Source organism: Phyllosticta citriasiana, assembly GCF_038021145.1.
Source record: "Phyllosticta citriasiana strain CBS 120426 chromosome Unknown IWZ02scaffold_4, whole genome shotgun sequence".
Taxonomy (NCBI): Eukaryota; Fungi; Ascomycota; class Dothideomycetes; order Botryosphaeriales; family Phyllostictaceae; genus Phyllosticta; species Phyllosticta citriasiana.
Window position 1 is genome coordinate 1,864,406 of NW_027117281.1, and position 14,845 is coordinate 1,879,250.

General features: G+C 54.9%; 3 protein-coding genes across 3 annotated transcripts; 2 read left to right on the plus strand and 1 right to left on the minus strand.

Annotated features, from left to right (window-relative positions):
- The first annotated feature begins 3,451 nt into the window (after window positions 1–3,451).
- Window positions 3,452–4,439, plus strand: IWZ02DRAFT_214751 (uncharacterized protein). Its single transcript, XM_066762734.1, has one exon. It carries the CDS (start codon window positions 3,633–3,635, stop codon window positions 4,287–4,289), a length of 657 nt encoding a protein of 218 aa, XP_066624773.1. The 5' UTR covers window positions 3,452–3,632; the 3' UTR covers window positions 4,290–4,439.
- A 4,974-nt stretch (window positions 4,440–9,413) lies between these two features.
- On the minus strand, window positions 9,414–11,444 carry IWZ02DRAFT_214767 (uncharacterized protein). The gene has a single exon (XM_066762735.1). The coding sequence runs from the start codon at window positions 11,119–11,121 to the stop codon at window positions 9,718–9,720; it is 1,404 nt and encodes a 467-aa protein (XP_066624774.1). The 5' UTR covers window positions 11,122–11,444; the 3' UTR covers window positions 9,414–9,717.
- Window positions 11,445–12,213: 769 nt separating this feature from the next.
- Window positions 12,214–14,278, plus strand: IWZ02DRAFT_447274 (P-loop containing nucleoside triphosphate hydrolase protein). The gene is made up of 2 exons (XM_066767275.1): window positions 12,214–13,270; window positions 13,333–14,278. Exons 1-2 carry the CDS (start codon window positions 12,434–12,436, stop codon window positions 14,140–14,142), a joined length of 1,647 nt encoding a protein of 548 aa, XP_066624775.1. The 5' UTR covers window positions 12,214–12,433; the 3' UTR covers window positions 14,143–14,278.
- The last annotated feature ends 567 nt before the right edge of the window (window positions 14,279–14,845 follow it).

The window sequence follows — 14,845 nt, forward strand, 5'->3', positions numbered from 1 at the left end:
ACGAACCAAAGCTGTCTTCCAAGCTTTGGTCCGAATTGATCTCGGGGTACGGTGTTCTATTGTCAGTCTCGTGCACAGTGTCTTCTGGATGAACGACGTTGTCCTGGAAAAGCGGCATCTCGAGGTTGGCTCCCACATGAGGCCAAGTGTATTCCATGTTCAGACCTCCATTGTTCATGGGAGGTGCTCCGTATGCTTCAGCTGTCATGCCCTGTAACGACAAGGCAGAAGTTGTTGGGTTGTGAGTATTCCACATTTCAGAGTGCGAGTGAAGCTCAGCAGGAGGCAAGAGTGTCCTTTGCGCGGGCGGTATGCTATCGAATGTTGGATACTCCGTGTGCACCGGAAGCAGAGTGTCGCTGTCAGATCCCGTCGGCCGGACGGCCGATGTGTATGCCGGCCCAGGGTCGACCATGACCCAGCTGTTGGACCGTTGTTCGGCTGGTATCCCCGGTATTCGTCCAGGTTTGGCGTGGGGAAAGTCCACGGTGGGTGGCCAAGTATCTTGGCTGTTGTAGTCGTCGGCGTCGTGGTCGTTGGCAGTGTGTGAAGACCCATGGTCAAAAGACATTTCGTTTGGACGAACCATCATCCAATCGCCGTCGCCAACCACTTCCCGGGAGGTATGAGGAGTGGGAGGTAGGTTGGAGTAATAGGCTGAGCTGTTGCTCGAAAAACTGTTGGCACAAGATGCCGAGGACTGCATGGACGCAATGGAATCCCTGCGACCCTCGTAGGCTGTTGATGAGGACCCGGGAGTCAAGTACCCCGAAGGGGTATATCCTGGAGCTGAATGTTGATGTTGGTTCATTTCCATTCCTTCTTTGGCAACAGGCAAGCCTCTGGCCCCCACGTAGCGATCGCGATTATTCCGGAAATCTGAGTGTGAAAAGTCAGCCTTGCGGCATTGATGGATCGACAAGGCCATGTCACGGACAGAATGGAGCTATTATGGACAGAGGAATGGTGGCCTTTCCGAGCAGAGAGAGAGGGCCAAAAGGAACGTATGCGGCAGCGTGGTATAAGGAGTGTAAAGACCAGAGAAGGCTGAAGACTAAGGGGAAGGAACCTCGTTCAAGGGTCCCTGGATGGGGTTTTTGAAGGCAACAGACTATTCGGCACGGCCGGCAGCACCGCCGTTGCCGGACGTTGAAGTCATTAAGCACAACTCACCGTTGTACATCGTTGCAATTGGCGCGCTCTTGTGTACGCGACTGCTGGGATGGCCTCGGAATGGTGGCCAAATGTCGCGTCTCGACTTGGACAATCTTCACCAACCTGCTAGGCGCGGCGCTGTGCGAGCCTCGACCGACCAGATGGTGATCGAGATGGAGGGTGGCGCAAGGTGAAGGCTGGAGGCTTCAAGACGCGACAATCTCCCAACCAGATTTCGGATCGTGAATCAGCTGCAAGGGGGCCAGGGGACGTACAAAATTGTGGGGTCTTGGTTGTTGGTGGATATCGGGCCAAGAGAAGTTCGAAGCGGGGAAATTCAGTGCAGGCTGGGTGGTGCGTTTTTTAAGTAAATCAAAATGTAGTCCTGGGCCGTTCGCTTCTTGGTAGTCAAGCCGGTCATAATGGAGAGTTGAGGTTGGGACACGTCCAGAGAGTATTGGGCGGGACCTGGTGGCTGCCCACGGATACGGTAAGCTCGATCCAGCTTGGTTGAGCCAACGAACTCGTAGATGCAACGTCCAGTCTGGGTGGGAGGAATGATGCTACCCTAACGTAGGAGGAGCCATGGAAAGCCGCCACAAACTAAAGTTCCTCAACCACGGCACCCGTTCACGCCGTCCAACGCTCGTCCTGGCCTTGGTTCTTTGGAGCTGGATGCAGCTGAAGTTGGTTGACAAGCTCGAACAAGTTGGACCCTACCCTACCCTACCCAGGCCGGGGCAACCAACCGAGCAGCAAAGCAGTGCAGCCGACTGGCTTGCTTGCATATGCAAGCTTTGAATTACTTGCAGCATCAACCAACGCTCGACAGACAGAGCAGGCATTCCTGACACTTGCAGCTTCCGGAACGCAGATCAGGCCTGGATGGAATGGCACCCTCCTCTTTAAACGGCGCCAAGCCTGCGTGTACGCCGCTGCTGGCTGCAGTCCTTTGGGATGTGCAAAGCAGCCAATCGACACGTCCAGAGCTTGGTGGACCTTTTCCCAAAGCGGGACCAGATGAATGCGCCACTGGGCACCGCCAGCACGGATGGGTCATCTCATGTCATGGCCGTGGGCGAAGATGAAGCCGACGTGACCAGCCCGGGAAAAGGATCTGGAGTCTGCAATAATGGCAACCGTGTGAAGGTTTTGAACAGAGGCTGGCCGCATTTGGCCCGCGGCGGTTACACGGCATACGATGAGATGCAGGATTGAAATTGCTTTGGCCAGATGAGAATCAGAGGCCAACCGGCTCCAGGTCGGTAGATTCGGCAGTCATTCAGCAGCTTGTGTTTCAAGCGCTGCGGGAGCACAAATGTTCCGGAATGCATGATCTGACGGTATTCCTTCTTCTGCCTGCCTGACTGACTGACTGACTGACTGACCGGGAGAGTCGCCAGAAGGCCAGAAGTGAGCAGTCACAAGCAAAGCGTCGGGTTGGACAAATTTCCCGAATGGCGAGCGGCGTCGATTAGACTTTTTTTCCTTCTTGGCTGTGGTGGTGATGGCGGTGTTGGGTTGTTGTTGTTGTTGTTGTTGGATGATGGACTGGACTTCCTTGGGGCGCCCTGCATGCGGGCGGCGCAGCAGCTATGGACCGGGAAGCCGAGCGAGCGCCGGCAGCCCGCAGATGTCAACTTGACCTTCACCAAACGTCCTGCTAACCGCTCACGCCGTCGACACCTCACACCACGGTTGCCCGCGTCTTTCACGTTCTTCGAGTCCGAGCCGACCTCGCGATTCCTGATCTCTCCCGCCCGCCCACGGCACTCTGCCTCTTCGCGACCTTGACGCGTCTTCCATGGCTTGCATCTCGACCTGCCGCCCCATGTGCCACCAGACGCGCTCCAAACATGAACCGAGGAGGAGGCTGGCAAAGCCCTGCCAGGGCGGCGCGTCTGTGGCCACATTGGATTGTCCTCTTCGGGTGATCGACTGAGCTTGACGCCGCGCCGTGGGGGTCCAAAGCAACCCTCCTCCTCATCCACCTCGACCTCCTGCATGCTGCTCAGGCACCTGAGTCGGCCGCCCATCTTGAAACGCCTTGGACAGTCGCACAAGACCCAGACTGGCCAGAGTTTGATAAGACCAAGGCCCACTCTTGCCGCCATCTAGCCCGCGGCGATCCGATCGGGACGGCCTTCACTTCGAACCCGATAGTCAGCCAGACAGCCGACAGCTTCATGCGCGCTGTCTCTGCCGTAGCAACCACGCTTGGCTGCGCCAGCGACCCCCATTGGTCCATTAGTGACACCCATTTTGACCCGGATGACTTGCCGTCACTGTTCTATTGACGACCGAGTCCCGCACCACCGTCTCTCTCGACTTTGCTTCATGCCATCCACGCTGAATGTGATCGTCAGCAATGTCCAACAGTCATGCCATTGGGGCGAATGGGCGTCACTAGCGGCATGTGGCTCCGCAACTCCCGCTAAACAGCCTTACCCGGGGCCGTCTCTGGATGAGCCCGTAGGATGGACTACGTCAGAGTCTGTATTCCAAGGAACCTCCAAGGAACAGGCAGACACATGAGAAATTGTGACAAAGACACATTTTTTCTCCATGTGTTACGCAAAAACATTGCGCTAGACCGGCCACAAATCGACGCCAGACTTGATTCTGATCATGCACGTAAGTGGGGTCCGCTGTCGATGATGCCCCGTGCGCTGGTGGTCTCATTGTCCTGTCACTCTCGAAATGGCCGTGGTCATTTCTGTGCAAAATTTGCCAGTCACGTTTCTTTTCCATTCTTTCCGTCATGCCATTCTGCACGGTGGAGCAATGTCGGATGCCATGTAGGCTCCATGCAGCGACGGCGGGCCCTGGCAATGATCTTGCGGCTCTTGTGTTTTGGACAAAACACTTCCATCTGCACCGGTCTTGCGCGATTGTGGGGAGCTGGTGCAGCTTGGAGAAGATTGGTATGGGCCTTGCAGTTCGCGCTGGTCCCCGGCCCCCTTGTCCCTGCTACAGATCCCCCTTGTTACGGAAACTTGCATGCTTGGCCAAGGCAGATCCAAGAATCAACACCAGATTGCCAGGATACAATTCGGTTAGCCACAGGCTACTGCGCACATCAAACTCACCGCAACTTCAACGGCCTCTTCCCATCCAGTCGAACTTGCAGTTGAGCACGGATGAACAGGCAGGACCCTGAAAACGGACCAAAGTGCACAGTCCAAGAGGCTACTTTTTGGAGGCCCACATATCTAGCCTTACTAGCTTTTTTTTTCCCCGGATATCCTAATGGATCGTCGACCACTGAAGCGCGCTGACCAAATTAGGAATTTGTATCCCTGCAAACGGCGAACCGCATTTCAAACTCCACTTCGACCTGCGGTAACACCAGTCGCCCACTCACTTAGACCGCCTTTTGGTCTGTGGACCCGCCGGCTCCAAAGCGTGGGCAAAACACCTGTGAAGTCTGAACATGGAGAGCTGTGAGCCCATACTGCACGCCAGAATCATGGACAAACCTGTTCGCTACACCCGATTCTTCTTCGAAACGTCCAAGCTCGTGTCAACAAGGGACGAGAGTTTGTCGAACCCAGACCTGTGTACCATCATAGCAAAACACTCATTTCCAAAGTTCAAAATCGAGATCTCATGGCATCATCATCCACTGAAACTTCATCTTCGAGCTTCTGAACAAGTCCTCAAGCCACGTTCACGCTAACAACTTGGTAGATCACGCCATATTGGCTTGCGAGACTAAGTCCCTTTGCTCAAGTATCTATTCAAGCCGTTAAGTGGACCATGACCGCGCAGAGTTCTATTCCACCTGGTCCCATACCCATGGTGCCGACGCCAGCCCAGATAGTGTCCTACTAGCATGCGCTCGCTATTCTCGATGAAGAAGTGCCGCATTCGGCCCACACAAATTTTATGAAACCTTTCACCTGGAAATAATCTCAGCATGGCTTGCACATGGCGTCGCAGGCGCTCAGAATCTCGGCCCGCAAACCTCGGTCTCTCCGAGTTCAGCCCTTCTGCCTCATCCGAGCAGCGCCTGAAGGATCTAGCCGTCGGGGAGACAGCCAGACAGAGCCATGACCCCGATCGGTCTGATACAGGAGGATCAAATATCTGCCGCTGGTGCACGGTGCAGTCGGAACCTGTTGCGGGGGACTCAAGATTCGTCTGACGTTCGAGGAAGCTGCAGACAGTGCCTCTCAACATGTGACGTGTCTTGTCCGAGCTTGGAAATCCCATTTCTGGCGCGCCGGTGGTCACTAATAACAAAGCCATAACGCAAACAACGCAACTCGCGATGTGGACAATTGGCCTCTTGATCCCGCCGTGATTGCCACTGGATGCGACCGTGATTGATTTCCATGCTAGTGCATCTCACGATTTAGTCTCTGGCTCGATCGTGCCAGCTCTTGGGAGCAGATTCGAAGAGCTGAAAAGTTCTGGGCAAGGGCGTGCCAAGTCGCTGGCACAATCCCCCCTGGCTACAAATTTGTCATGCGAAAACTTTGCATCTGATTGAGCAGCAATGGTCGATTCTTCCATTTTCAGTCTCCCCCACTGAAGTTGGAGACTTGCCTTGGTTGAGCAACACAGTGTAAATCTGGCCTTCCCACGGTCTTGCGGCTCTGTCACATGGATCCCTCCAAATTCGCGCAAATCGTATGATTTTGCAGTGTGGGCGCAGCTGCCCATGATTTCGAGTACTGCAAATGCTCATTGGAAGTGTTTCCCACAAGGACTTGGCCTCGTTGCAAATTTTTCGAGAACATTCCTCGTCTCTGACTTGCGCAGAAATTGTTGAGAATGTGTGACTCAACTGAAGAGGGATCAAGCACATGCGACTTGCAAGAGCAAAGAAAGTTCTTCTCTTTCAGCTTGAATCACACATTATCTTTTGAAGATTGTGTATTCGTTCGGCCACGTTTCTTGCACGTTGGACGGGAGGCAACATGCGGCACAATCCCCTTGATACAAAACCGGATCAGGCACAAAGTCGCTGGAAACTCACAGGATCGCCACGTTTTTTGACCCCTGTATGATGTCGTTTGAGCGTCAAAAATCCAATTTTGGGTTGAACAGAGGGAAGCTCGTTGTCTGCGGCTTGAGCGAAATCTCTTTTCTCGTCACCTTGCTGCTGTTGCAAATGATTGCGGTCAAAGTCGCGAGATTGCCATTGCCAATCGAGAGGCTTCAAAATGTCAGCACATTGCTTGGTAAGTGTGGATCTAGCAGTATGCAGCAAGATGCAAGAGTCAGTCTATAACCACACCACAGACTCACTTCGAGAGTATGGCACATCAGCGCGATCGCTGATGATCGATGTTTTGCGATGGCTTGTCGATCAGATACACTGGAATGCAAAGAACTTTCCACACGCGAGACGATGTTTGGCATCATCGAGCTCAGAGCATTGGCCCATTTTGAATGCGCATTCCAGCACTTGAAGTGGAGTTCCCAGTCACTACATGAGCTTGAGTCGTCCCAAAAGCATTCATTTATCTCCCCAACATCGTATCCAATAAAAAAAAAGCCTTTGCACAAAACACGCCCGGCAAGGCTCCGTCTCTTGTCTTATTTTGACTAGTCCAATAGTGTTTGCCCTATCCTTACGCCTGTTCTTGCCCTTTCCGTCAATGAATAGGACACTGTACTAACACTACTAAAGTGATGATCCTGGCTGGCGAGCAAAAAAGGAGGACACAAACACCCCCACCATCTGGACGAATGTCGACTCACCCCTCCTCGCTTTGCGTCGTTTCGCCTTGCACACCACCACCATCACCACCACCACCACCACCACCTTTACCCTCCTCCCCTTCCCCTTCCTTTGCCCGCTGCTACTACCATCACCACGCGCCTACCACGCGGCCGAAGTTCTTGTTCCTGATCTCGTCGTACCCGTCCGTCCGTCCGTCCGTCCCTGTCTGCCCCTGCACCTGCCCCTGCCAGCCAGCCCCTACCCCTTCTTCTGCAAACGTGCGTGCGTTCCTTCAATTCTGCCCTAAAGTCCTGTCTTCCCTGCCTCCCCCCAGCATCTAACTAGCCGGCCATCCAGACGCATCTCCACGCGCGGTGATGCATTCTCGTTCGCCATGGCGGCATGCGTGGTTCAATTGGACCCTCATAGTCGCCCCTCACACGCCTTACACACCCCTTTTTCTGCCTGGCACCTGCCGACTGACACCTGGAGTACCCAAAGCAACAAAGGGGGGGGGGGGGGGGGGGGGGGGGGGGGAAGAGAGAGGTGGAAGGTGGCTGCTACGCGCCCTCCACGTGCGTTTACTGTCTAACTGTCGGTGGGTTCAGTTTAAGACAAGCTCCCATCTCCTGTCCCCATTCTTTCTGCTGTGCCGTTGTTGCTGTTCCTCGTCATTCGTTTGATCCTTCACTCTTGTTGTGCCGATGGTCTGGGATTTCGGGGTCTATTTACTTGATCGGCTTGTTTTCCTGCCCGTTTGACTCCTGCCCCGTTCCCCGTTGCCCGTTGCCCGTTTTGCTGTTATGGCCATTATAGGACGTCACTTGCACCCTTAGGGTCCTTGGAACATGAGGTTTACAGCAGTACCTTTTGAGCCATTCCATACTCCACTCTCGCAATCCTCTTGGCCCCCTCACCACAAACATGGAAGAAAGCGTCTACGCTTTTCGGCGTCCATGCGTATCCACACTTTCTTCTCCGCGCTTTTCTCACATATGCCTCTTCTTGCCGATTCATGATGTGGTGTTAGAAAAACCGGAAATGTAGATGTGCACATCTTATGGACAGGGAAGAGCCATATGTGCGACGGTGGCGGCGAGTTTAAAAGGACGACGGATACACAGCGAGCTATTACGGAGCACTGTTCACAAAGTGATGCTAAACATGATGTCGATGCGCGAGGAGGCTTGAAGATGGAGGGCTGTAGTGCTCGGATGGCGGAAGATGTTATTCTTGTAGGAGCGCTAGCAGCAACAATAGCAGCAGCAACAATAGCAGCAGCAGTGGCTGGAGCAGCGTGCATGGGTTCTCTGTCACATCGCTGCAATCTTGCTCTCGTTGAAGAAGAGAAAAAGCAGCTAGTCGATTCGTTGCGCTGGCTTCGGGTTCCCTTTGGAAAGCTCCAGATCCAGAATCTCCGCATCATTCACTCACTACTCAATCAAAAACCCCTGACTGCACACACTGCGAATGTACTTCATCCACCCACACGCTCTTAGCAAGAGCTGTAAACACCCTGCTTCTGAAAACTGCAAGCACACACTGCTACCATCCTTATCCGCGTACCTTGAAGCCGCACCGCGATGACCAGCTCAGAAAGCACAATCTATCCAAGCCATCCAGTCCACACGAAAACGAAGTCAATCAGTTAGTCCCCCCTAGCAAACCGAACGAACCCCACCGAACAGCGACAAGAGCGGCGGCAATCACGCACCCACTTGCGCAAGGGATGACGCTGCGAGGCAAGCGCAACAGCGAATCAAGCAACGAGGCAGTCAACCAACCAATCAAAAACGGCGGCCGGAGCAGAAGACAGGGAAGCGAAAAGAGAAAAACCGAAGGCGGGAGGGAGTACTGGACATGCACGCCGCATCATCGAGACACACAACAGCCGCTGCTGCAACAGCGCGCGCGCCATTCCACGCACGCATGATGGCGCAGTCGGACGCGCGAGCCAGCCAGCGCGCTAGCATGGCATCTGCCGGCTGGCTGGCCGACTGGCTGCTTGCTCGTTGATGGCCGTACATGTGGGTGTACGAATGGATTGATGGGTTGACGGCAAGGTGGCAGCGGTGGTTGTGGTGGTGGTGGCGGTGATGGGGAAAAGGGGAGGGTAGGAGTAGGGGAGGGGAGGAGAATCCTTCCGGGGAGGCGGGAGCGACGCAAGTCCGCTCCATGTCGTCAAAGGTATGACACAAACGGCTACGAGCAGTGCTGCGATGTGGTGTGGTGTAGAGGAGGGTGGGAGGAAGCGGAACAGGCCGTTCGTCTGTCCGGCCATCAGTGACAGTGACAGCCGCCGTTGTGGTGTGAGGTCAGAGGCAGGCAGCCAGCCGCCCACGCGTGACAGGTCGAGGTGAGGAAGGAATGAGGGGAAGCACTGAGACGCGTGGGTGGGTGTGTGCTAGCGGGAAAGACGGTAGTGGAGGAATTCTAGAAAAAATGGTTGCGACACATCGGGCCAGGTGTGGAATGTGAGAGGTCTGTGTGAGAAATATGCACACTGCCTCTCGTGTTGTACCATTTCGGCCGGTTGTTGCCGCTAGTCAAACTTTTTTTGTTGGAAAAGAGCAGTCTGGTGTATCGACGGTTCATGCCGTGCATTGTAGAGCTTTGGTAGCAAGAATTTCGATTTTCATCTAGAGTGGACGTATCAACATTTTTCATCAAGTCATGAGTTGCGCTCGCTGAAAGATTGTGGCAAAAGCCAAGAAGCAATATGCAGTAGAATTATGCAAAGCTTGTAAATTTTCGTCCGACTCCTGCCGGAAGTGGCCATAGTCCTTGGGAATGAGAATCGACCGCCATTGAGCCGCGGTCGACCTCCACTTTGCTTAGCCTTGGCTGGGGAGTCGAATAAACGTGAGAGGGTATCGTGGGGTATCAAATCAGAGTTCCTTCTTCCAAAAGTGCTCGGGTGCATGACTTGTTTCGTAGTCGACGTGCACGTAGCACCGCTCAACATCAGGTAGGCTCTCCAATTTGGTCTGCAGGGCCTCGGCCACATCATGGGTATCCCGCAGCGAGTCCTCGGGATTCATTACAATGTCGACTTCGACAATCAGACGCGGACCACTGTGCCAGGCGCGCACGGTGTCAATGGCCTTGATCGATGAAGAGTGTGTCATGGAAATGTATGTAATGAGCTGGAGAAAGCTCGTGTCGGCCGAGACGCCAATGAGCAGTTGAAACTCAGACCAAGCAGTGCGCTGCCACAGGAAGATGATGAGGCAGGAGATGGCAATGGCACCAGCGGGATCAATCCACCACAGAAGCTTGCTGCCTCCAACAGATGACAGGATACCAAAGCCGTTGATGAAGAGGTCGTTCCGGTGATCCTCCCACAAGATTCGGATTTGGCTGTACTTGTTGCGGAGTGCCCAGCAGTAGAGAAACAAGACGAACTTGGTGGCGAAAGCAGTCGCAACGGCAATGACAGAGGGGAGGTGGAGCTCGCGGTCGGTCTCGCCCGAGGCCAATTCGCGCATGGACATGACGATGATGATGAGAGAGACGGCAGTCATGAGGAAGCAAAAGAAGATGTTGCCAGCCGTCTCGATACGAGCCTTGCCTGAAGGAAATTTGCGAGGGTCAACGCGCTTGACGGCGCGGTTTGAGAGCATGAGAGTGATGTTGGACATGGGATCGAAGATGGCGTCAGCCATGGTGGTGAAGAGGGACAGCGAGCCGGAAGAAATGGCACCGTATAGCTGCAGAACGACCAAGATGACGTTGGCAACAAAGGAACCATTGACGGCAATCTTGACTCTGAGGTTCTCTTCACCCTCGGCCTCGCGAGCATGGCGGACGTGCTCTGACACGGGCTTCAGGAGGCGCTCAATGTTTTCGTTTTGGGTCTCGTAAAACTGCTCAATCTTACGGGCTCTGTAGGCCTTTTTGTTGGTGACAAAGGGACCACAGCCATCCCGTTTGCGCGAAGTGTTTGCCGTAATTTGTTCCATCTCACTAGGCGGCTTGATCTTGCCGGACAAATTGAAGGGGTCATTTTCCTCGTTGTAACCGGGCAGGGTCTGACGTTCGAGATCAGACGAAGTTTGACCTGCAGAGGCTCGAGTAGCAGTCCTGGGTTGATTCCAGCTGGCAGATCTCGGCGTCATGGGCTCAAAGGCAGTGCTAGTGGCCTCCTTGGCCGTCGACGTTGCGGCTTCGGGTTCATCCGGGCCGCTAGCAGGCGTAAGGACTACAAAGTTGGAAGGAGTACCCGCCGGGGGGCTCTGGTGCAGCGGGTGCGGCCGGAGCGAGATGGCGTGTCGCAGACTTGGATCTGACATGATGGCGACGATGGTTGGTTGGTTGGTTGGTTGGTTGGTAGATAGGTAGGTAATAAAATGGCGATGGGAGTAGGAGTAGCAGAGGATGTGGAGTCTTGGGAGGAGGATGTGGGGAAGAGAAGCCGAGCCCCAGGGCAAAGGCCAGCCACCGAATCCGATAACGAAGGCGAATGTGCAGTTGACAGGGAGTTGATGGACAATAAAAGTTCCTAGCAGGCAAGAAACAATTGAGACAAAACAAGGCGTGTTTGGTCAGGCTAGGAGTAGTTGGTTGCATTAGCTCTCCGGCCATGACCACCTACCCACGCTCCCAACTAAACTCCCTTACCGTAGCACATGCACTTTGACCGCCGCACCCGCCGCTCACGGATCAACGCTTGACCGGCCCCGGAACCACACCGCCCGCCCTGACCGGCATTCATGCGGCAGAATTTCCAACTCCCAAACTTTTCTCGCGCCCATCCATACTCGACGCGCCATAACCCACCACCCCATCATGTCGCCCCGTGACCTTGATGACGACTTCGTCTTTACCATCTCCGATAATGACGACGAGATCCCTGACCTCGACGGCGAGCCCGATACCCTGGCCCCGGCACAACCGAAAAAGCGCAAGCGGGACTCCGACGCGACAGACCTGAATGGCTCCAAGAAGAAGAACAAAAAGAACAAGATGCAAAAGCAGGAACCTCCGCCCGAGCCCGAGTCTGCATCTGAAGATGCGGACCGCGATTGGGCCGCCGACGGCGAGGACGATGGTGCCCTTGCCTCCGACTTTGAATTTCAGGTTGGCGACATGGCTACTGGTATAACCGACGACTTTGACGGCTGGGGGTTGGACAACGAAAGACCCAAGAAGAAGGGCGACAAGAAGGCTGTCGACATTGACGAAATCATTGCGCGCAGACGTCAGGCCCAGGAGCAGCCCGAGTCGGGGTCCGACAATGGAGAAGCCGAGTTTGCTGGGTTCGATGAAGACGAAACCCTGGCCGACGACGCCTTTGGCATGGGAGCGCAGGACGCAGAAGAATCTGGCGACGATGCAGAAGACGAAAGCGGGTCGGATGAAGAAGAAGAAAACTCTGGGGCTTCTGAAGAAGAAGAAGAAGAAGAAGATGATGATGATGATGAGGAGGAGGAGGAGGAGGAGGAGGAGGCCAAGCCTGTGGCCCATCCGGATGATGTCGAGTCGCAGTCATCCGATGACGACGAGGAAGAAGACGCTGTCGAAGCGGAGCGCAAAAAGGCCTTCTTCGCTCCTGAAGACAACAGCATCCCCAAGACCACCAAAGGCAAAGGAACGTTCCAGGACATGTCCCTGTCGCGTCCAATTCTCAAGGGGTTGGCTGCTGTAGGCTTCACGGACCCAACTCCCATCCAAGCAAAGACCATACCCGTCGCATTGCTCGGCAAGGACATCGTTGGCGGTGCCGTGACCGGTTCCGGTAAAACGGCTGCCTTCGTCATTCCCATTCTAGAACGTCTCCTGTACCGGCCGAAGAAGGTGCCTACTACGCGTGTTACCATCCTGGTTCCCACGCGTGAATTGGCGGTCCAGTGTTTCAACGTGGCAAAGAAACTTGCTGCGTTCACCGACATTACCTTTGCACAGATTGTTGGTGGTTTCAGTTTGCGGGAGCAGGAAAACATCCTCAAGCAGCGCCCTGACGTCGTCATTGCCACTCCTGGACGTTTCATCGATCACATGCGCAACTCTGCTAGCTTTGCCGTCGACACGCTCGAAATCCTGGTTCTCGACGAGGCTGACCGCATGCTCGAGGATGGTTTCGCCGACGAGCTCAACGAAATTCTCAACACCATTCCCAAGTCCCGGCAGACGATGCTCTTCTCGGCCACCATGACCGACACGGTCGACAAGTTGATTCGGGTCGGCCTGAACCGGCCCGTCAGACTCATGGTTGACGCGAAAAAGGCTACAGTGTCTGGCCTTGTGCAAGAGTTTGTTCGCCTGCGTGCAGGCAAGGAAGACAGACGCATGGCCGTGCTTTTATATCTTTGCAAGAAAGTCTTTACAGACCGCGTCATCATCTTCTTCCGGCAAAAGAAGGAGGCTCACAATGCTCGCATTCTCTTTGGTCTCTGCGGCATCAAGGCTGCCGAGCTTCACGGTAGCATGAGCCAGGAGCAGGTGAGCAACATCTCAAAGAATACAAGCCCGCAATGACCAAGGCACATCTAACAGTCTATCAGCGTATTTACGCCGTCGAGTCCTTCCGCAACAACTCCGCCACGCACCTGCTCGCCACCGACTTGGCCTCGCGTGGTCTTGACATCAAGAACGTCAGTACTGTCCTCAACTACTCGGCTCCGCAAACCCACGATATCTACCTGCATCGTATCGGACGTACGGCTCGTGGTGGCGCCAGTGGACGCGCGTGTACCATCGCCGCAGAGCCAGACCGCAAGGTTGTCAAGGCCGCCGTCAAGGCGTCGCGGGCCCAAGGCGCCAAGATCGTGTCGCGGCAGGTGCCGAGCGACGAGATCGAGGCGTGGGCCAGCAAGCTGGCGGGCCTGGAGAGCGAGGTGGAAGCGGTGCTCAAGGAAGAAAAGGAAGAAAAGGCGCTGTCGCAGGCCGAGATGGAGGTGCGCAAGGGCGAGAACCTGGTGACGCACGCCGACGAAATCATGGCGCGGCCCAAGCGCACGTGGTTCGAGAGCGAAAAGGACAAGAAGGCCGCCCGCGACGCCGGGTGGCGCCAGCTGAACGACGAGGACGCGGCCGCCGTCAAGGTCAAGGGTAAGACGAAGCTGAGCAACAAAGAGAAGAAGCGTCTTGATGCGCGCGACGAGCGCAAGAAGGATGGCGGCGCCGGCATGGGCTGGAAGAAGGGCGCCGCCGAGCGTGCGGGCAGGGGCGCCCTCGAGGATACGAAGAAGGCGAAGAAGAAGGCGAGCAACAACAGGGCCAAGGCCAAGGCGAAGGGCTCTGCGCCAACGTCGGCGCCCGCATCGAAACCGCCCGGCAAGGCGAAGAAGCCTGCGGCAAGGAGACAAAAGTAAAATGTGGGAGCTGTTGGACCTTGTCATCGCATCTGGGAACGGCGTGTGGTCATTGCATTTGTTCAAAAGCACCATCGATACATGTACCTTCGAATTCGAAGATGTGTATTTCCTCAACCCGTACTTTGACAGTGGCATATGTGACTTGCCACCATTAATGCCGTGATCACTTGCGCAGGGGACAATCAGATTGTCAGCCATTCAACCATTTCATGATACAGACAAGAAAGTAAGTACTCCGCCTATGCACAACGCCCAAACAGCCGTCCATCCCAGCCCCGATCCCAAAGAAAAGAGAAGGGAAAACGCCTCAAAACAACACAACCTGACGCAATACACTACAATACAAAGAGCAGCACGTAGACGAAACCCGCAAGCAGAGCGGCGAAGCCAGTGCAAAAAGGCGTTTAAACGATTGTCGTCCAGGACCACCATCATGACTCCACCCACCCACCTGCCCACGACCAGTGCAGGCATACATGCGTATCCCGTCGTCCTTTGTGGCATAGCAGCCACCCACAAACACCACCATGCATGCACCAACCCCATCCCGTTTTCTTTTCCATTTCCATTTTTCACTTCCATTTTCCACAGTGCTAAATCACCAACTCCAACTCCAGGTAGAAGCGCGAAGACAAGCGGACGAAGACGACGGGCAAGTCCATCTTGATGAGAGTGCAATCAGCGGAGAGCCATGGCGTCG